Source organism: Echeneis naucrates, chromosome 9 (genome assembly GCF_900963305.1).
Source record: "Echeneis naucrates chromosome 9, fEcheNa1.1, whole genome shotgun sequence".
In the NCBI taxonomy this organism is placed as follows: domain Eukaryota; kingdom Metazoa; phylum Chordata; class Actinopteri; order Carangiformes; family Echeneidae; genus Echeneis; species Echeneis naucrates.
The window spans coordinates 21,241,121-21,263,702 of NC_042519.1; the positions used below are offsets into that span (position 1 = coordinate 21,241,121).

General features: G+C 42.5%; 2 protein-coding genes across 2 annotated transcripts; one reads left to right on the forward strand and one right to left on the reverse strand.

The window, feature by feature from the left end:
* The first annotated feature begins 68 nt into the window (after window positions 1-68).
* fbxw8 (F-box and WD repeat domain containing 8) lies at window positions 69-17,345 on the forward strand. The gene is made up of 11 exons (XM_029510563.1): window positions 69-645; window positions 739-843; window positions 1,341-1,505; window positions 1,645-1,733; window positions 3,464-3,621; window positions 3,738-3,934; window positions 4,559-4,777; window positions 10,916-11,043; window positions 14,670-14,843; window positions 15,034-15,150; window positions 15,664-17,345. The coding sequence occupies exons 1-11, from the start codon at window positions 184-186 to the stop codon at window positions 15,827-15,829; spliced, it is 1,980 nt and encodes a 659-aa protein (XP_029366423.1). The 5' UTR covers window positions 69-183; the 3' UTR covers window positions 15,830-17,345.
* tesca (tescalcin a) lies at window positions 16,128-22,441 on the reverse strand. The gene is made up of 8 exons (XM_029510564.1): window positions 22,285-22,441; window positions 21,164-21,233; window positions 20,665-20,745; window positions 19,375-19,514; window positions 18,412-18,473; window positions 17,068-17,175; window positions 16,938-16,985; window positions 16,128-16,841 (listed from the first exon to the last, which is right to left on the reverse strand). Exons 1-8 carry the CDS (start codon window positions 22,343-22,345, stop codon window positions 16,749-16,751), a joined length of 663 nt encoding a protein of 220 aa, XP_029366424.1. The 5' UTR covers window positions 22,346-22,441; the 3' UTR covers window positions 16,128-16,748.
* Window positions 22,442-22,582: the final 141 nt, after the last annotated feature.

Consider the following 22,582-nt stretch of genomic DNA (forward strand, 5'->3'; position numbering starts at 1 on the left):
GATGCTCATTGTTCCCAATCGGACTATTTATGCAGAGGCACACAGGCTTGTTTTGCTCCGGAGACGCGCCTCAGCTTCCCTTACACGGTCTCTGTTACCTACAAAGTCCGAAAACATCGTTGTTTGTCTGTCTGAAGTTGTTTATTATTAATTTTTCTTTTGCACCGACGATGTTTGTGAAATATGGCCGAGGATGACCTTGATGCGTTCAGGGAGCGTTGGAAACAAGAGTTAACGAGTAAAAAAGAGGAGAAGCCGCTTGTGCGCGCTCCCTCCACACCCTGCGGCGTCGCAGGTCTGTCAGGCCGGGCAGACTCCAAAAAGAGATATTTTTATAACTTAAAAAAGCCAATCAGTCCACCGAAACCAGAGGAGGCCGGTTGCACCGAGGAGGAAGGGCGTGCAGGTGGAGCAGGAGGAGAAGCTGCAGCAGAGTCAGAGGATCAGCCTCAGTATGTGTCCATTGCACGCAGCTTGCTGGATGGGAGGACCAGCCCCCTGCTGGACCGGATCCAGGAGGAGAGAACCAGGAGGAAGAGGCAATACCACAACAGGACCAATGTCTGCAGTGCATCCCTGCAGCAGCAGCCTGAAAGAAAGGTCAAGAGACACCAGGAGCTGGTGGATCAGCTCATTCAGGATCTGGTAATGGAGATGATTAAAAATAATGATGGATGATGGTTGACCGGAAGCAGCGCAGCGTGTGATGCCTGCTCTGATTTTGTATTTATTTTGCAGAATGAAGTCAACGACATTCCCTTCTTTGACATCGCGTTACCGTACGAGTTAGCCCTGAAGATCTTCCAGTACCTGGATCGTGCTGAGCTGGGTCGTTGTGCACAGGTAAGCTGCTATCGGAACAAGATTTAAGTATCTGCGGAGGGCAGGAACCATCCTCTCAGCCATGTTCCCCTTATTTTGTGTGTAAGTATTCGGACGAAAGGGTTGCGTCACCACAGATGTTCATATCAGTGCCCCTTTGCACCAGATTCAGTACAAATCTCAAGATAAATAAAGTCCACATTCTTTCTTCTGTCAGATTTATACTTTTTTTCCCTTCTGTGTTGTGCACAGTTATTCCATCATCTATAATTCAGAGAACAACAACATGCTGACACCTTATTTCGCTCTAAGGGGGTTACAAATCAAATAAGATTTTTCTGCAGATGAAATGACACCTCAGAACAGTAAACTTAGAATGCATATCATCTATTTTTGTTACTGCTAATATTTGTGGGGGCTCTTTGGTAGTCTTTTTTTGCACTAAATATGCAGAATGGTCCTGTGCAGCTCTATTATCAGATGTGATGCACTGTTACGCTGTGTAACGTCTCATCCAGGTGAGCCGGGCATGGAGGGTTCTTGCAGAAGACAGCGTTCTGTGGTTCAAGATGTGCACAAGGGAAGGTTATCATCGAGATGCCAGTGTGTCCGACTCCCCTTGCTGGAAGAGCACCCTGCGAGACTGCAGGAACTCGACCAAAACTGTGTGCTCCAACTGGAAGGTGGGGCTTCGGGGACCTGCCCAGATGTTTGTCTGCTTAAACTCGCCCTAATAACACGGAGACATCACTGAACGCTCAAATCACAATTGGGCCATGATGTTGTTACAGGATAAAAGACAAAGCAATATTTCTTTTTTAGAATCGAGTGGGAGCCATCAGCCAACTGCAGTTCGAGCTGGGGAAGGTGCTGTGCGACGTCAGCTCCTGTGACAACTTTGTCGTGGCCGGGTGAGTTTCAGGTCGCCTCTTACGTCACATGCATTCATCGTGTGTTTTAGTGAGTGAGTGTTTGATGAGCAGGATTTATCGCTTGACACAACCAAATGGGCGGTCTGAATTTCAACGTTATCATACAAAATTATGTCAGATTTAAGGAGCAGGTCTCGGATGGTGTTCAGGCAGTAAGTAAATGTTTTCAGGCAGCAGTTGACACAATCATGCATTTTACCATCAAAACTAAACTTCTGGTGTTGACGAGATTTAACACTTTGTGGGTACCAATGCTGATCAGGCCCCAGTTGTAAGATGTTACATTAAGGTTTCCTGTTCAAGCTTTAAAATGGATTCATTATGTAATGTTGTGACTATATTTTTAGAATCCCTTAAACTCGGTGGTTGGTGAGGGAAGAGCATGTTAACATCAGCTAAACCGAACTAAAGTGAACCTGCTCTGAAGTAACTAAAAGCTGGCACCGTGACAGATTGAGTCGGCCCCCAGGAGCTTGATAGACTGCCCACACGAGATGTGATGCATCTCCGGGGAGTGGTGTGATTAGATTCCCATCAGCCCCTGCTCCGTCTCATCGGAGATTGTTTGTATCACCTCACGTGTTTGCTCGTGTAGCAAACAGTCGACACAAAAGAAAAACTGCTTTGCAAAAATGTGACCATACTGCAAAATTCTTTCCTTGATATTCTAGCTATTAACAAACTCACAACATCAATACTTTTCCCATTATTGGTATTTAAAGGGCAATTTAGGTAATCGAAAGTATTTGAATTTATTAAACTAGGGGGAAAAACAAATCAATACCAATTAAGATTAATTGGGACTAACTGATTCAATTTCAGCCACAAAATCTTGTTAGAAAATCGGTGGAATCAGATTTGATACTTAAAAGGCAACGTTAGACATTGTCTCATTAACTAAACAACTTCTGAGTGAGTTCAAATCTTTAAAACTGATCCGTGCACAAAAGTTTTGACAAATCCCTTCATCTTGTAGATATTTGGCATTGAAGTGATGTACTAATTAAGAGAAAGATTGTGTATTTCTATTGTTAATTTCTTGCCAACCCCCCACCCCACACACACACACACACACACACACACAGACACTCACACCCTCTGTCACTGTGTCACACACGCTGGTTGTGAGGCGGATACTTGCTCAGACTTGATGTATTTGTTGGAGGTGGTAATGCTTGCAGTTTGTTGCCCCCCCCAGGAGTGAGAGCTCAGAGAAGGAGAGGTGGCGTGTCTGCTGAAGTCCACAGGGTGACTTTCTTGTTGATCAGAGACGAAGGTGGAGTTTTATCTCTGAACGTGGGATGAAGTGAGATGAGGAGAAGGTCACAGCCCGCCGTGTTTAAGAAATGTTGTTGTATAACTTTCTAATTATAAAATCAGATTAAAAGCTACTGCCTTCTAAATAAAGTCAATGTCCTCAGTTCAATGATTTCAACTTTTATAGATCAGGATCCTAACAAGACCTGTTTATCACGATTTTATGAAGCAAAATAACAAAGACGCAGTGAGCGCAGGAGGGAACAATGGGGGGGCGATGATTCAGTGATGACAGGATGACGTCAGATATTCCTGAAGAGATGAACTCCTCAGTCTGGGAAGGAAAATGGGTCACAACTTTCCTCTGACATTCATCAGCCTAAATATGGGAGCTGTGTGTGTGTGTGTTTGTTGGTCAAAGTCAGTTCTGTTGTTTGATTTTTTTTTTTCAGGTACACGTCTGGTGATGTGAGGCTGTGGGATACGCTGCACTGGGACTCCAAAGCCTCCTTCCTAAAGCCCAACAGTCTGTCAGCTAACACGGAGCCCAGACCGCACGTTAGTCACGTGCAGGTGAACAGCATCGTGGCTGCAGCTGCGTATGAAGATGGTAAGTGTGTGTGTGTGTGTGGCGGAATCACAACATATCCTGTATATGTTGTCTAACTTAAAAAAAAAGTGGGTAGCACCAGGCTCATCTGTCAGTCACTGAGCTGTTCTCTGCAGGCTCTGTGGACCTGTGGAGCACAGGCACAGGCGGGGAGCCCATCCACCACTACCAGAGCCCAGGGAGGATCCAGGCCTTGGCCCTGAGCCCCGACAGCCCCGTCCTGGGCACCGCCGTCGGGCCTGATGTTCGGCTCGACGGTGCAGATGATCGTGGCTACTGGAGGACAAGCTGCCAGGCCCGCATGCCCAAGACTGTAAGTCAGGCAGATTAATTCCTTGTATGTGTGAAGCGCTCCATATTGAGGTGTTGTTGCTTTAATTAATAGGTTACACTTCACACATTCTCCTCGTAAATCCTCTCAGTTCTTGTGGGAAATAATAATGAAGTGTTTGCTGTCTGCAGACTGGCTCTATAGCTGCTGCAGTTAAATACTTTTAATATTAAAATCATAATTTGATTGATTATTAACTTTAGCAGTACTGATAGCTGATTGGTCGGTTTATGCATCTGAAAAAATGCAGGAGATTCATGTTTTTTTCTGAATGAGGATTTTCTGCTTTTCCCACATCATTTTTATGCAGCTTTAAAATGAAAATTTTTGTACTGAAGTTCACAAAAGACAAGATATCAACATTTTCTTTACACTACAAATCAAACAAATATTCCCAAGTTTCAACTGTAAATGGCTTCATCAGAAACTAAAAAGATGTTTATTGAAATTCTTCAAGGAAAGAAAAAAAAAAACAAAAAAAACAACAACTCGACACGATTGATGTAATTTCCCTCCAAAACCAGCTCCTGCTGTATTTTTTGTGTGGGCGGATTAGTGACATGGATTGTACTGCTCGACGTACTGCTCAGTAAACTGTGTCGGCAGGTGGCGAGCCTGGTGTTGGTGCCGGGCAGGGGTCAGCTGGGCCCGCTGGCTGCCATGGCGGCCGGAGAGGATGTGCTCCTGCTAGACCCACAAGACGACGAGCCACGTACGCTCCACTCAGTCTACGGCCATCCCGTCACCTGCCTGGATGCCTCCATCTCCCACGTTGCCCTCGGAGTGAAACGCACAGGCTGGGCAATGAATGACGGAGGCAACAAGGTGGGCTCTGTGTGTGTGTGTGTGTGTGTGTGTGTGTGTGTGTGTGCGCAGTTTCTGTATTTTTTTTTCTATATATATATATATATATAATTTTTTTTGTGGTAGCAGTAAATGTCTTAACCACCATTATAGATTTCTCAAAGTTTCTAAGTAATTGAAAAACTTTTAACAATAGACCGTTTATAAGAGTGGACCGAAAAGTGAAGTTATGAGCCACTGACTGTGAAGGCGAGAAGGCACAAAACAAAACAAACAGTGTCATTATTATTATTATTATTATTTGCTAGAGTGTTGAGTGTGTGCTGGAAAAAAAGTTTATTTCTCTGGAAAAAAAGAAACAGTGTTATTGAAATGTTAATTGAACTACATGATGCCACCACCTCACATTGAGTGATGATGATTATCTAGTTCATTGTGAACAGCACTCTAGTGTGGAATGACAATCTGGTGTTTGTATGTTAATGGAATTGATGGAGCTGTATCAAGTCCTCTTTTGTGCTTTCTGGAACTGAAAGACTCAGGAAGACAAAATAAACCTCCATGAAAGCTGAAATGTCGACAGACTGGTTGCCAAAGCCTCGGAGATCTGCAGCTGGATTTTAGAGGTTTTGTACAAAAAAAAAAACAAAAAACAAAGAAAAAACAGGCCACCCAGATCCTACTAATTGAAATGAAAGGTTTCCAATAGAGTTAACAAGGTCAGTTGTGCTCTCAACAGGTGCATAATGAAAACATGGGAAATTGTACAAGGTAAATAATTTGTTTTTTTCTCAAATGGAAAGACGTGTGTATTCTTTTAGGAGGACATTGCGGCAAAAGCAGCGAAGACAGAGGTCGTTGGCATGAGGCCACTATTGGTGTAATCGCTGGCTCAGAGCTGGAATTCTTACTCCACGTGCATTAAACTCTTTTCTGCCTTTTTAAACACAGAGCACACTTCACTTTGTTCCAATCATTTTTCGCTTCATCGCAAACAAAGGGCTCTTCTCCAAATGCATCTTGTGCGGGTAAATGTTCGCTGGGTCTCTTGGCAGTGTGATCACTATTTACTCGGTGTCCCCTCAGACCCCCTTGTGTCCCCTCAGAAATGAATATGATGTACCTGTTGGGGATTTGTTTATAGTACAAATAGCCATCTTAAATAGCAATGAGCCCACCTTGGGCCCTGCTCCTAATTACTGCAGCCTCAAAGTGTACTCGTTCCCCGAGCTGCATCTGTTTGTTTCTAATAATGTTGGGTTTCTAAGGGCTGCATGCACCTAATTGACTCTTAAGCCTTTACTTAGTAAAGCACAAAGAGCCCCGAGACGACAGAGACGTGCTCTGTTGGGATCAGGAAGCAAATATGCAGCAGTCCTTGTCCTGTCAACCTCCCGTTGTCTCGATATTTTTGTTTTATTACTTTTCATTCAGAAAGCAAATATGAGTTTCTGCAGAGACCGGACAGGTGGTGGCTTTGGAGCCGCCACACGTCAGCTGTGTGTGCGTGTGTGTGCGCACAGCGATCCGTTTGTGATTGGCAGGTTATTGGCAAAGCTGCAACACTGATGTCACCGGCGCAAGACAAGTGCGGCTGATGTACTGTAAGTGGGTGCACACCAAGGCAGCGGCAGCACCAAAGCACCACACAGTGGACAGACAGTGCAGCAGCAGAGAGGTTCGGCCCAGCAGCCTGACCTCATCTCGAAGCAAAGCAGCTTCAGGTGAAAAACAGGTGTTGTCAACAACGCAACTAAGAGGAACAATGTAGTCCAGATGAAACTGGTTTTGAGATTCATTTATTATTATTTTTTTTAAGTATTTTCTCATGGTTGTGTCATTGGAGTAAATCCAAAGAATGTTGGATTCATCAGGGGGGAAAAAAACATTGTTAGAGTTTTGATAATTAGCTCATTGTTTAGTCACTTTTCAGGCAAAATTGGAGACAAATGTTTTTGACTCTCGGGCTCCATGTCCTGTGATGCTGTTGTTCTCTGTTTTATATTTAAATCTAAACTGATGATGTAACTTTAGACACTAGGAGGCCGGCATGGGCACTTATCACATTTTTATAGACAGCTGTTTATACAAGTATTAGAAAAAATACTCAACAGACTAGTCAGTGATAAAAGTTGTCATTTGTTCCTCGTGTTACGGATATTTTTCTGTCTTCGGAGAAAATTTAAGATACTTTGGATTGCTGTTGCTCTAGCCCCCAAAAAAACAAATTAACCATCCATCCATCCGTCAATGGGCAATAATTTTTGTCATCAAATATAAAAACATTCCAAAGTTTACTATCTGGTGTACAGAAGCCAGATAAGGTTTCATGGTGAGGTTAAGCCAAACTCACAAATAAATGACTAGCATACCTCTAGCTAATTAACATATTTTACAAATTTTAATCAACTTGTCTGTCACTCCTGTTACACTTCTAACAGTGATTTCATTTTGTGGAGTAGATGAGGAATGACTGGCTCGGTGAATACAGATACTCTTTTTTTTTTTACGCAGCCTCTTGTAAGAAAACATATGCTTCATTAAAATCTGTCAAAATGCATGGAGGTGGCATCCGAGGAAGTCGTCTCACACCTTTTTTTTTTTTTTTTTTTTTTCCCCCACAGAGTAGTGAAATGTTTTAATTTGCAGCATTTTGACTTAGCTGAACTCAACCACATTGAAGTGTTTTCTGTTAACTTGACTCAGATTTTTTTTTTTTTCTCTCCATATCTGACGGTTTAAAGTACAAAAGCAGCTTTGTCTCGACAGAAGAGCCTTTCTTGTATCTTGGCCTTCATTATCATAGCTCGGGGCTTTGTCTTCTAGCCTTGCTGGTCTTTGGTGGAGCTGTCAGTGGGTTTGCATACAGTATGTGTGTGTGGCTGAAGCTAGTCTCCAGATCCTCATTACTCCTCGCCTCCTTCTTGCCAGTGGACTGTGGGGGCACCCAGGCATCCACCCAGCTCGTGGCTGGGCATTTAACACAAGCTGGCGTCTCCACTGGCAAACCATCCATTCACTGCAGAGGAGCTACAACAGAGCACAAGTGCTGTCTGAATAATTGTCGCCTTCTCGTTGCTTCAGGTTGAGAAGGTTTGATGGATGGAAGAGTAGATGAATGGTTTTGGTATATGTGCATCTGTGATGCACACGGATGGCTAAACAACTGATAAATCTGAAGGTGTGAATAAATCATCAGGCTCATGGATTGATGCTGAACAAAGCTTACTAGCTCAGCAGATATCAGGAAGTGACCAAATTGGTTTTAGTTTCAACGGCAGAATTTCAGTAACCCAGTCACAAAGCAAACAGTCCTGTAGTAACATAAAATACGCCAGAGGAAACTTTGATGTCTGACCTTGTTGTTGTCCTCCAATATGCCCAGAGATCAGCGCAGACCAAAAAAGGGAAAGGAGGTTGCTGCAGTAGTGGGCCTACACTAAGACTGACCCCTTTATCTGTGGCACCGTTCGGAAAGTTGAAAAATGAGTATGAGCGTTTCAAACAGTTCCATTGTGGATGACACCAGTTTGATGACTTAACTTATTCATCTTTCCTGTTTTTAATTAGTTTTCCAACAGCCAAACCACTAATGAGCCAACCAAACCACTCTCACTCATTTGGCTTTTATTTTTATTTCTTCTAGTGTCTCGTTTGCCCGCAGAGAAATCAAACACAACCTCCTACAGCAGCACAAATACAATAACATCTGTATAGAAGAGGATGAAATCGGGGAGTGGAGTTGCCAGGTGTCTTCGGTGCTTCACTGTAAATAAATAAAGCCTGAGAATCTGCTCTGCCCTGTGGGATGAGCTGGAATTTACCAAATGACACGGAGCCACTAACCTGCTATTATTTGTGTCTGGTCCAGTATGGTAATCTCCACATGGTGTCTGAATCCATATCTGTGTGGATGTGGGTGTTTGTGTGTGATGGGGACGGTGAATCATGGGTCACGCAGAGCCAAACAGTCTGGAGGTTTTCATTCAAACCATTCATCCCAGCAGGTGATCTCACCGGTGAGCTCCTCCCCTCTGACTGAGGGAGGAATCGTCAGTGACATCAGCTGGAGAGAAAACCTGCAGAGTCGGCCCTCCTTGTCCACCATTTGGACATTTCAGATAGAGGACAAAAAATTTACCCTTCAGACATCAATACAGGCGACAGAACTGTGAGAAGTTCGCTCTTTGCTGCAAATGTTTCATCTTTGAAAATCAAAGGATTTACACAAGCATCTCATGAACAGACCAGTCCTGCCTCCATCCCAGACATTTCCTAATTTTAGTGGGTGAGGTAGGAAGATATAAAAAACAAAAAACGACTGCCGTTAATGATTCATTGACAGTAGCAGGCTGAACCCAATTTCTGCCCCCCTTCGTTCTCAGCTCGTCCCCCTCTCTTCCGCCGTCCAAATCCTATCAAGCTGTCATTTCAAAGTCCGGTGTGATTTTGGGCTTTGCCCCTGGGTGGTGCACAATTAAAGCTCTGCTTGGCCCAAATAAGGGATTCATAAAAACCACTGGCACTTCCTCAAGGCTTACATCATGTCTCTTCTTTGTCTCCCTTCCTTCAAATTTCTTTATCTCTCTTTCTCGCTCTTTTTCTCTCTCTCTCTCTCTTTCTCATTTTCCTACCTTCTGGCTCTCCCCCCTTTTCTCCCCCTCCCTCCTTGGGTTTAATTTCTTTATGGCTTTAATTATTCAAAGATAAATTTTTGCCTGGCGGTCATCCTGTTTGTTCTGTCTCGTTTGGATGAGAAAACACCAGCCGCTAATTGACCAATTTGGCCAGCTCCAGATGACATCATTTAAAACTTGCTGAGGAAAGTTAGCTGCAGCCATCGAGCCAGAGGCGATGGTGTGTGTCTCTGATTGTAATGAAGTTTGCCTCCAGGTTATTCCCACCCCCACATCCCTCCCCAAGCTTAAATACTTAAGTTCTGCTGTGCTTTTAATTAACTGGCAAGGCATCGCTGCAATAATTTATATTTGTCTGTTGTGCGATTTATCATTGCTGTATTATTGGCTGATATCCAGTTCTGTCTCAATGTACAGAGAATTAGGAAGCAGGGGTTCTTCTCAATCTGCTTCTGGTGTACTTTAAGAAGACCAAACTTTTTCTGAATGACCATCTGTCTAATTTAATCCAAGGTAATATTCAGCTCCGCTCAGCTGCATCTTTGTGTTCCAGCATTTAGCAAACATTAAAGTGGAACAAAAAGCCTTGAATGAATTGGGAAAGAAAAACTCAATGCCACTCAAATCTAGTATTTTAAAAAGGAGAGAGGTAGAGGGTGAGCTTTTTTTGTTGTTTGTGTTGGCTCTTTCCTACTTCAGGATATGAAATGGCACAATGTCTGTGAGGCTGAACTTCTGACTTTGTGATTGCGATGTTTCTAATTCAAAGTGGGAGAAAGTAGATGGAGTTATGAAACAATTCAGAGGAATATAAAAACAATTTTCTGATTCTTCTTCATCTGGTTTTAACTTTAACACTCTATGCTTTGGCTGCATATTTTGAGAAGTGTCCTGCTGTGTTGATTATATTACATTCTACAGAAACAGGGCTACAGCCAGTATTAGCCAAAACACGCTATACATTACCATACACAACCCTTGCAGCCCAAACTTTGCTTTTGTTGTCGACCTTCCAAAAATGCTGTGCATAGATCGTGTGGAAGTAACCATCAGTGTGCTCTAAGGTTCTTTTGGCTGCCTTTAGCCCATCGCTGAGTAGAAGATGAAATGGTTTGCGCAAAACAGACTTGGCAATTATAGCAGATCGAGTTAATGCCAGCTTCTTCCAAAAGTCGCAGACCTCTGGTTAAATGTTGCAGATACAATGAGGGAGCACAAGTAGCAGTTAGGGCTGTCTGTTTCACACAAAATCTAATGAGGGTTTATGGCATAAATTAAAGTGTCTCAACTGTTTTCTTAACAACCAACTCTTTTGTCTGGGCCTTGGTGAGCGATGGGCCCTTCTGTGTTTGGTGCTGAAGCTGCGGGTGTCTGGTGTCGGTGCGTCATACAACCGAAGCAGAGGGCAGATCAAACTGCAGTCTTTTGAGGATCATGCTTCTAGTTGAAGTGTCGCATTCCAGGACGTAATGAACGTTTTGTCTGCTATCATTGATGCTCATGTGCTTTCTCCCTTTTTCAGATCCACGTCTACAGCCTAGAGACAGGCAAACCTGACGTATGTGTCGGCAGCTCGCCGGGGGATTTCACCTGCATCAACCTGAGGGACGGCTCGCCTCACCTGCTGGTGTGCGGGAACAAAGACAGGAGGTAGGACGCGTCGAAACACACAGATGGAGATAAATGAATCGTGCTCGAGGATTAAATCTCCCAGTAATGATCATCAGCATTGCAAATGGTTGAAACGGAGCCACGAATATAGCAGAGAGTAGAGCTTGTTAATAGTTTTTCTCACAGTGACACTTGACGAAGGAGTCTCAGGCTACTTGTAGAGAGAAACAGGTGTTTAGGAAATTGTGTGAGAAGAAAAGGCCCCTTCCAGTTTGTTCCTTATTCACACCTCTGTGTTGCCTTGAAAAACAAAGCTTTCAAAAGCTCAGTGTAAAAAGGAAGGCAGAGGCATTGAAGTGAAGTACTTTGTTCTTGAATCTGAAATTTTCCCCCCGTCTGCCACCTTTGTTACCTGGAGGGAAAAAAAAAAAAAAAACTGGCACATCCAGAGCTCATCCAGCAGCAGCACACACAATCAATGCATGCACACAACTATTGCACACTCCGCTAACCTGGCTCTCCAGATGAGTGAAAGACACATAATAGAGCCGTTCTACATCCATTCTGCACTTGTTAGCGGGTGCTGCAGTGCATGAGCTGGCAGGAGGGGAAAAATCCCTGGCGCATCTTCGTACAAAGCTGCCCCCGCTGTGTCTATTCAGCACCAAATCCATCTGGCTCTCAAGTAGTTGGCTTTAAGCAAAGGACAGACCACATCGTATTGTTGAGGTGTTGTTTCTTTTTTTTTTTTTTTTTTACTAGCTATGATTCCTAGCAACTGTACAAAAGCAAAAAAAAAAAAAAAAAAAGATGCTCTCACTCGAGCCCGGAGAACACATTTCTGCATTGTTTTGTTTCCAGTAGCAGGAATTCAACAGCAGCATTTGAACGGAGAATTCACATGGTTGTTTTGTTGCCATAGGAGTCGGAGAGAGTACCCGTCCAACTCCTTTGTGTTTTACTTTTAGTCTTTTCCTTTTGAGAGATGTACAGTTTTGTTCAGACACACATGCACACCAGCTTGGCTCTTCCACTTTGGCCCCAGCTGATGTGGCACATAGTCGAGGACAAATGGAAAATTGGGGTGGCTGAGGGACAGTCAGCGATCTTGGCCCTCCGACAGGGTGGCTCAGGGCCAGAGCCTAATGCATCCCTTCTTTTTGTCCAAATGAGTTTTGTCCCTCTGTTATTTGTGAGATCCAGGGAGCAAATGAGGGTTCCTGATAAGGGCTGCCTGGAAAAGGGCCAGATTGCTGCTAATGGGAAAGATGTGGGCAAAGAGCACGATTAGATTAGTTAAGAGAGGGGCATACCTGTGGCTCTTGGAAACGTATCATTATGCACTTCTTGAGTCCAGCCTTGGGACAGCTTTACCAAACTTCATTTAGCTGACGCGATGCTGGCATTTCTTTTTTCAGTGCCGTCCTCGCTGAAACGTTTTAATTTGGCGAAACTTTCTTAATCATATTTTGTAGCTTTGTGTGTGTCGGTGTGTTTTTCAGCTGTTGTTCAAATTTTTTTATATACATCTGTATTTTATTATTTTTTTTTTTTTTTCATGAACTTTTGTTGGTTTTCCCAACAAACAGAGAAAACGTGATTCATGTAGCTCATTTTGATTTACTTGTATACAGAATTCAAGTAACTGAGGCAGAAAAGGAAAAAGGAAAAAATGTGTCAGGAACACAGTAACAGGGATCTTTTTGTATCTGATGGTCCAGTTCAAGTCACCTGTTAACAGAATGATGGATAAAGGAAGCGCTGGTCTGGGAAGGGGAGTTTGTCTCAAGAAAAGTTTGAGCCCCGTATTGTTCCTTCATTAGACAGTAAAGAAAGAGAGGAAATAAGAGGACAGGGGAACGTAGGAAAGAGTTTGGCTGGCTGGTCAAACTGGGGACTCTCCTCCCCCTCGTGATCGTACGCTCTCTTCCACGGGCCTGCCCGTTTGAGCTTCAGGAGGACAATACTCAGAGCAGAGTTTGCCTCGGCTCCCTTTGTGCCAATCAGAATGTTGAATTTTAATCTTGAATTAAAAGAAAATCACTTAAATTCACCAGATCATGGCTTTGCATCAAACATAATCCTCGCTGTGCAAATTCACGTCGTCTCATCCAGCTGCCGGGAGCGAAGTGTCCAGGAGTCAGCGCAGACTGTCTCACTCATCTCCTGTTAGGCCGAGAACCCCCTGATTAATGAAGAGGAGCCTGGCCACTGACAGATCACCGAAGACAGAGCCGGCTCCAGCTTTAGATTTATGGCTCCCTGTGGCCTGCCAATAATGTTCAGTCTTCATTGTGGAAACGTGTGCCTCCAACACGTAATGCCACTAAACACACACACACACACACACAAAAAAGCAGCAGACAGCGAGTCCGTTGAGCCCATTTAGCCGTTTAACTATGATGCTTTTAAAAATGTTTGGAAGTGGAAATGAAATATGTCTCAGTCCCCAAAGTGAATTGGATTATGGTAATGAAGACTTGGAAGAAGGTTGAGCCTGGATGGAGTCATGTCCTGGATGCTTTCAGCTGCAATAAAGCCACAATGACAACAGATGGAGCTGACGCTCCCCTGGGTTTGTGCTGCTCATGAAACCGGCAGCAAAAAAAAAAAAAAAACCTGCACTCATTGCCTCCTTTGGATAATAAATACTCACACACTTTAATTACTACAACGATCAGATGGATTGTGCTACAAAATGATAAAATAGGATATAACGTAACTCGCTGCAAAGATTTGAAATGCTTCTCGAAAATGAAACTATCTGAATTTTTATTGAAATTAATACTAACTGCTAATTCAGCACAAAATTTGTGGAAGAAAAAAGGGGCAGGCAATAATGACAGATGAATTAACATCAATGAACATAAATATAAAACAAAAGAAGGACGAACTGAAGTGTGCAAAACTGCATTTAAAACAGTTTCAAGAAGAACTTGTCTGCTTTTGTTGCAGTTGGCCTCAGTTACAAGTGTTCTTGTGTTTGTTGCATTAAAGATGTGATATGTATTCATCCTGAAAAATGTATCGAGTGCAACAGTTTCAGTCTTCCTTCCTTTTCTAATGCCCTCCTCTTTATTTACTCTTAATTCAGTTGTATAGTTTCTACACACTTGTCTATTATTCACAGTTATTATTATTATTTATTTTTTTTAAACTGTTGTCGGTCCTTGTCCACTTGGTGTTTTTGTACACTTTGCTTAGTGACTTGTGCCATTCTTGAGTAAAGACGTCAGAAATTAGGCCGGGATTCAAACCTGCAACGGTTCATCTGCTGTCGCCTTTCTTTGTCTTCGGCCTCTCAGCTGGTTGTTAAAAAGCTCCCTTGCTGTTTGTCCCCCAAAAGGGAGAATAGAGTCCTTTTGTCTGTATATGAATGCACTCTTTGACAAACTTTGCTCTCTCTTGTGTGATCTTGTGAGGAGATTGCGGTGTTTGTTAGCAGGAAGTGAAATCCAGAATGATCGTGCTTCACTGGAAATGACTGACGCTATTGTGCTCACTCCACCTATTATTCATCTGCAGTGTTGCTTTGACTTGGAATCATTTTAAAAACCTTAAAACGCTCTTTTAAAAACCCAAAAGTAAGAACATGTGAGCGGCTTCATCAGGATTATATAGCAGAAAAGAATAACTCATTGAATGAACTTGTTGTTGTCGTTCAGAGTGCGGGTCTTTGACCTACGAGCCGGCTCCTCCGTGGCGTCGCTGTACGCTCACCACCTGGGCGTGACGTCGGTGCAAGCGGACGACTGGAAGATCGTGAGCGGCGGCGGCGAAGGATTGGTGTGCGTGTGGGAGATGAGGATGGGCGCGAAGCTGTGGGAGATGCACAACAGGTAGGCTGATGCGCTGCACGCATCCCAGCTGAGCTTCAGGTGTTAATCCAAACCAGGAGATAGCTTTTGTCTGGATCCAGAAGGATTTGTGTAAAAAGACAGAGATGCACATACAAATGTTTTTACAAGAAGCAGTGTGATTTATATACTTGTATACTTTAATTTCATCAAATTGTTATGGGTCTTGCAGGCACCCTGTCAGGCACGTGCGCTTCAACACCAGCACCCTGGTAACAGCCAACATCCCTGATGACAAGTCGCCGCGGGGAGCCTGCATCACAGATGATGACCTTACAGCTCACCGCAGGTCACCCATCTCACGCCCACACCCTCCACTTTTTCTTTTTTAAGCCCGATCTTCTCTCTAAATTCCACCTCGCCCCTCCCATGAGCTTATACAAGTCTCTGAGTCACGAATGCTCACGAATTGATTTCTTCTCTGTACCTCGGCTTTTATAAGAGCAAATTCTTCTCGTGATCGTTGAGTGCCTTGAGAAATGTGCTTGTTTTCTTTCCTACCAAGAGGCGACAGATACTGCCTACATTTCTGCATCGTAAATATGCAGCTACAGCTTTGCTGAGCTTAGCATGAAGACGAGGAACAGCACCTCTAAAGCTCATTCATGTCTTATATCTTTGTCTCATTTGTACAAAAACTGAAATCGAGTTTCGAAGGGTTTATGCTAAAATGTGTTACAGATTGGAGTCAGAAAATTGGGACCACTTCTGTTCACATTCCATTGAAGCATGCAGTTTCCAAAAGGAAATAAATTGTTAATGTCGTTGCTGATGGGAATGTTTTTATTTTTTTGTCCTTCAGACATAGAGGCGTCATCTGCCATTACGACTTCTCTGAAGATGCACTATCGCAGGATCACATCCTGCCCATCTGCAGGTCTGACTACACCGAGTCTTACGGCTACAACTACAACATCAGCCTGGCGGTGCCGTACGACCGGCTGTCTGGCTCCCATCTGTCCCACTGATCCACCGTTTCCCCCGGACGGCAGCCCAGCTCTCTCGCCCTTCATCGGTTTGATTCTCCCAACTGTAGCTTTTTATTTTACAAATCTAATTTTATCATCCTCGTCCAGTCGAACTTTATGGTTACATTTGTAAGCAAACAATCTCTTTTGTTAATTTACGCATCTGAAAGTTGCACAAAGTTTTTTTTAACAGATTTTGGCTCCCTTTTAATTAATGCCTGGGAGAAAAAAATAATAATCATACTTTACTTCATTATTTATTTCTCAAAAAAAACAAACAAAACATCTCACACAGGGATTTGGTTCGTTATGTCTTCAATTTATTTTGTTCATTAATATGGTTCTGTGCAAAGTTTGTAATTAATCTCAGGGAAAGTAAAGTGTTTCATATATTTGTTAGCAGATAAAGAAAAATAACTAGTATATCCTTTTTAAAATGGTGGATTTGGATGGCAGAAGATGGCCTCAGAGGATAAAATAAACCTTTAACTTCTGGAGCTGCACAGGAATGGTATGTGCCTGCCACGAATGACTTCATCCATGTCGAGTTTCTGCAAAAAAACATTTTGTGCTGCTGGCAGAAAGTTTTATAGAGCAGCAGGAGAGGTAGTGTTTTAGTTTAAAATTTGATTAAAAAAATGATCAAAAGATAAATCAGTGTAGTGAATAAAATTAATTGAAAGCATGCGACACGTCATACTTTTAGAATCACAGTGACTGAGTTCAGCTCATGTTGTTCAGTTTTCAAACATCCTCATACTTTTTTTTTTTTTTTTTTAGAATTTGCATAAAAAAAAAAGATTATTTTTTGCTGTTCAAAAATATTTGTCCATATCAAAATTATTTGGCTTTTCATTCCATTTAAGGACTTGAGAGATTCTGCTAAAAACAGCAGTGATGTAAACACATCAGTCTGCTTTCAAGAGGTTGTCTTCCCACAGCGCATCGTAGTGGTGTCTACATCCAAGAAGCGAATGTGCATCCTGGTCTCCATTTCAAGCCCTTTTAAGATCTGTGGGTGGATTAGAAGAAGACTTCATCAGTAAATGATGAATAACGCGTCTCTCGTTTGGGATCAGGCGATCCGTAATGTCAGAAAAGTGCAAACCTGCTCAAAATGCTCAAATGTAATTCCTTCATAAAAGTCATCCGGGGCCTGAAACCATAAAGACACAAATGAATCTGTTACTTTTCCGCAGATACGTGATTGCAGGAATTGATTGTAAGCATTCCCTCACCATGTGGGGCACGTTTGTGCTCGCTACTTCCAACATGGCAGCATCTGCTATCGCCTTGGCAGCTTCCAGACCGAGAGCTCCGCTCTTTGACAGAAGCTCCTCTACTACCTGGGATGAGAATTTGGACAGTCTTTAAATACTGACGGGGTTTGAACAGCATCAGAACTGCACAGGATCGACATGACAGTAGGAGGTGGGGGGGAAAGAAAAAAAAAAAAACAACTATATTTACAGCATAAACATGGAGTTATAACTAAGAGGACTTGTAGAGTTCTCTAGACACACAGTTGATGATTTTTAGAAAACTATTTGGATTTAGTTGGAAAGAAAAACTCCTTTTTAAAGTTTTCATGGTTTAACCTGGTTTCTCTTTAAAGTGAGGATGTAAATCTTCACTTCAACAGTCAGGGACAAATCTAAATCTTGGTCCTTATCACTCTTCCGCCCCTTCAATGTAATAAAACTGCTTCTGAAATCAAAACTAAAATTTGTAAAGTAACTTCATTCGCAGTAACCCCTGTTTACACCTCCACTTGCTCCACTGCAAATTCACCCTTGATTTGTAAAAAAACAAAAAAAACAAAAAAACAAAAAACAAACAAAAACCCAACCTGACAAATGGGGCTGATGGTAATTTGCAGCTAATAACTTTGATAATGAATGAGTTTTTTTGACTTCCTGTCATTTCCAGCACAGCTCCATTATGCTTCACCCAGAGCATCGTAATTAGTTAAACTAGATTTACTGCCTCGCGTTTATGCCTCAGCCAAACAGCCAAGTGGCAGGAAACACGGACACAATATCTCCTTCCTGAGTTACAGCGCTGGATTATGGCCAGAAGTCCCCCCCGCTCCATCAGAACATCATAATGCTGCAGTGAAGTTGACCTTTAAGATTTTAAATGTCATCACCCCACCAGTTTAATCCTTTAAGACATTTGCGTTAAATGGTGTCACGTTTGTCTCATGAAGTTATCGTTACAGCTCTTTATCACTTAGTGTTTGTGTCCAAGTAGATGTTTCGGCCAAATCTGAAGAAATTTCCTTAAGGCGGTCTTGAAATTTCACATTCAAGAGGCCAAATGAAATGATTTGTTTAGTAGCGGTGGCTGTAGAGTCCCTCACTTTTATAAGGCTCTCCTATACCATGCGTTAAAAATAAAACAGGGTGATTAATGAGCATCAGAGTTTGTTTTTTTTTTACGGCTAAATTTTAAAGTTATGAATGAACTTTCTCACACATCTGTTTTAATTTAGTGCTGCAACAAACAGACAGTTCCTGAAATTAAACATCAACAAAACATCTGTAGCTGCCCAAACTTTGACCCAGTTCTCATCGTCTTACCTTCCTGTACTCCTCCAGAGTGATGGTGCCGTCGTTGTCGGTGTCGTGCATGTTGAAAAGGACTAGTAAAACAGAACAGAGCGGATGGAAGTGTTCTTCATCACATGGCAGGATGTTAGTTACAGACCAAGAGAGTCCATGATTCAGCGAACGTTCACAAAGATGCAGAGATTAGAGAGAAGAAAAGCAAAGTGGGCCAAAACAGAAGAGAGTGAAAAACCAAACGGAAGCCACGAAGCGCCCAAATCTCATCTGTGGTGACAATCAGCCGTGACACACTAACAGGGAAGAATGCCAATTTGTTTCAGGAACATTTAGACTGAGCTGCACATCTGAACAGTTGATAGATTGTTGGTTTTGGGGTGACATGAGGTGAAAATGCTTAACTATAAGATTCTAAATGGAACTTCTTCTGATATAAAAGTTTTACTTATACAATCATATCCACCTACCTATCTATATTATAGCTCATTTAGCAGAAAAAAAAAATCATCATAAATTAAAGTCCACACCCCCTGCTTTCCAAAATTAGCCAGCTCCCTATTAGAAATGACTGGAGTGACTCTCCAGAGCCAAGATGGCCTCATTTTTGTGATTAGTTTTCTTCAACCTGCTTCGCCCCCCTTCAACTACCCGATCAGCGTCATCTATCGTGGCGATTGTGTCTCACTCCACAACTAGAAAAACAGTTGGGAGTATTTTGGATAGTTTGGGTTCTGGCTCTGTGGCCGACTTGTTAATCCCCCCCAAGAGTCTTTCCAGTGTCATAGCTGACAGGAAGGAATCTCGTGCCCACACACTGCGGATCAGCACGCTCTTTGTGTGCAGCAGTGATTTATTATCTTGGGATGAGCAGTGTACTTTTCTCTTTTTTCCCCCCCTTCAGTGTTTTGTAACCGAGACACACGTGAGGGGCGGACACCGGAGAGACGACATGAATCAAGCAGTGCAAAAGTTACTTACAGCGAAGCTTTTCTTTTCTCATAACTTCCCTCTCTTCCTCCGACGTCTTCAGCGTCGGGGCGCGAAAGTGGGACATGACCATGACGAACTGCTCGAAGCCGATCTCCTCGAAGAAGCCCACCTGATTTTCATGCTGATTCCTGCATCATGTAGGGAATAAATACAAATTATTTGTGAATTCAATCCATCTGTGTGGTTTTCTGAACTCATGCCTTTTTTTTTAGGTTGTAAACATGCCAGTTTCTTTTATTCTCCATTATGTGGGAACTTTTTAATCTTTTAATCTTCTGCTCACACCCACAATCTGTTTTTCATGCAGTCACAGCCAAAAGAGAAGTTAACGCACTTATATTTTCATTTGGCCCCCACATGACTTGTGTGCTTGTGGCAAATCACATGTAATAACTTGTTTATTGGACCACTGGATCCATAGCGTGGTTTGCCTTGTAAGCTCAATCTTTTCAAGGAACGAGGAAGTGCGGGACCTAAAATGTGAACAAATGCTGTTTGTTCACAGCCGCGAAGCCTGATGTTGCTTCATTCAGTTAAAAGGAGAATTTACATGCCTTTATATGTTGTGTTTTCACAAATTGCACAACATTTCAATTGGATGAAGACTGAAAGCAACATTATGAGTCCCCGCTGCACATGCTTTTCGAATAGCATTGTTTTCTTCTCGGTACACAAACAGAAAGGAAGCATGAAACACTTTTTGAACATTTCCCAAACTCTTCATTAAAAATCTAACGCTAATCAAATCCCTCCATAGTGAGAGTGACTCTGCAAAGATGAAGGAACTGAAGCGGCAGTCAAGTTATTCCTTCAAACTGAATTTTATTTAGAGTGAAAGAATCACAAACTTAAATAGAATTTCCTCACTACTTTTAATTTTTTAAAGCTTGTGTTTATCCACTATAACGCCTACAGCAGATAAAGACTGGCTTCATAAAGAAACTGATAAAGAATGCTTGAAGACTGTTATTCAGGAGAGATCATGCCGATATGACCTCACAAGTTAATGATTTCAAGTCCTGGCCAAGATTTGATACGTTAAGAGCAACAGTGCAATAAGATTTAAATGATGGATCATATCTAGACGGATGGTTCGCAGCTGGAGTTGTATAGTTTCACTCTTTTGACAAAGAATTTAAAAAGAACAAAATTGATTTCGCCCAAACTTCTTGCAAACTGATGAATAATGGGACTTTGGTTTTTAAAATGCTTTCACATCACATCATAAATAATAATCATGAAGAGAACTACAGTGTGGTGTTATTTGACTGTACTCACCTTTTATCAAAAAACGCTGTAATTATTTGCTTCCTGAGCGGATTGTTGTCGAGGGCTGGTATGCTGGCCAAGTCTTCTTTACTGCAGTGTGGCAAGAGAAAGTCCATTATCATAAAACAGTTCGTACGGCTCGGTGCCAGCATGAAGTTACAGTTTTAATAATAGAGAACGTTATTTATGGGAAGCAACATCATCACTGTCTGTCTCTGGCAAAACTTGTTTCCCTGTTTTCTTTTTGTGAATGAACCTTTGCAGTGTTTTTTGTGTGTTTATACATAAATGCGTGTGTGTGTGTGTGTGTGTACAGTATGAGTCAACTGTGTGTTGGCCTTATGTGCCTGTATTTGCATTAACTCAACCTGCGTGTGGCTCCGTATGTTGTTTGTGTCACTGCCAGAGATAGAAGAAATCCATCAGGCATGACGATGGTGGCAGTACTAAGGCTGAATTTCTTCTTTTTGACACTGGCTCTTTTTATTTTGCATTTGAAACATTTTACCTGACGGTGTCTTTATTTCCGCTCAGCTGCTGGAATCGTTTTTGGAGGTTTTTGATCTGCTCAAGCGAAACTGAGAGGAAACAAAACCAATATGTGAGAATTGCACACCCATCAACCGACTTGTTCAACACAGACACATCTAAACTAATGGGTATTCTTTGATAGCCTTTCATATATCTGGTCAGAATCAGAACAGACTTAATGAACCTGGACTAACATCTCTCTGTACAGGGAGCCCTGTGGTGTAACATCTGCACATATTTATATTATGTATTCTTTTTTTTTTTTTTGTTTGCTCAGTGGTTGTTTGCAGTAGCAGCAGGTGGAAGGTGGAGACTACAACTTGAGGCACTGCACCCTCATGCAGGAGCCACTGTGAGGTGTGACTATGACCTGCAGCAGGTGCAACACACAATTAACTACAATGACGTGCAAGATTTAGCCAAACGCATCAAAACAGCAGCGACTGAACCTGCTCCACCCAGTCCAGTGACTCCCCTCATCCATGTTCGGGAGCCCAGACAGAAACAAGGTCAAGGCTCCACCTTAAGGAAACCAAGGCACTAAAAGCAGATAAAAAAAAGAAAAAAGAAAAAAGAAGAAAGCTCAAAGTCCGACAGGAGTATCGATAAAGTGGATCAAAGTCTGGGATGTGAACTTTTTCCTCCGCGCCACAATCTGCATGCAAAGTTTCACATCAAGTTCCTGCTCCCTTTTCTGAAAAACAGACCCACAAAGTCGTGTCGTTTCGATTTGCATGTTTAGTTTGTTGAACGTTTCCATCCAAAATTGTTCGGTCAGATCAGCTGTTCTAATAAATAAATCCAGCCACTCTCTGTGTGGAAACACCTGCAGATACAAACACGACTGACTGTCGAGTAAAGTCACAAATTACTCCATTTGAAGACAGAGCTGGGTTTGTTTGTTCAGTTACATAATGTGACTGTATCTTATTTACCAACCAGAAGCTGCGCTTGACTTGATCACCGCTTCGCCTGATGATGATGATGACGACTTTCGGTTTTTCCGCTCGTCTTTCTCTAACCACCTTTTCTGCGACCCAAACATGTCGCTCCTTTTTCCTAAACACAGATACTTTCTGCAGGACACTTCTTACTTACATCCAGTTTTATCCATAAGATCCTGGTACGGGTGCTCGGTGCGCGCCTGTGAAGCTCCCATGGTTCGCCCTCTCCAAAGCCGTGCGTCAGGACGCACGACCCGGTCCGACTGGCTCAGCTCTTCCTGCGCTGCCGCCGCTTTATTGAGACTCTACCGGCAGCTCGACGCAATTGAAGTCTGCTGAGGGAGAAAAGACCAACAAAAAAAAAAAAAAAAAAAACATCCGACATCCTCAAGGTCCTAAATCCACACGGCCACCTGCTTTCCTGCTTTCCATTTCAATATCAAAGAAATTCC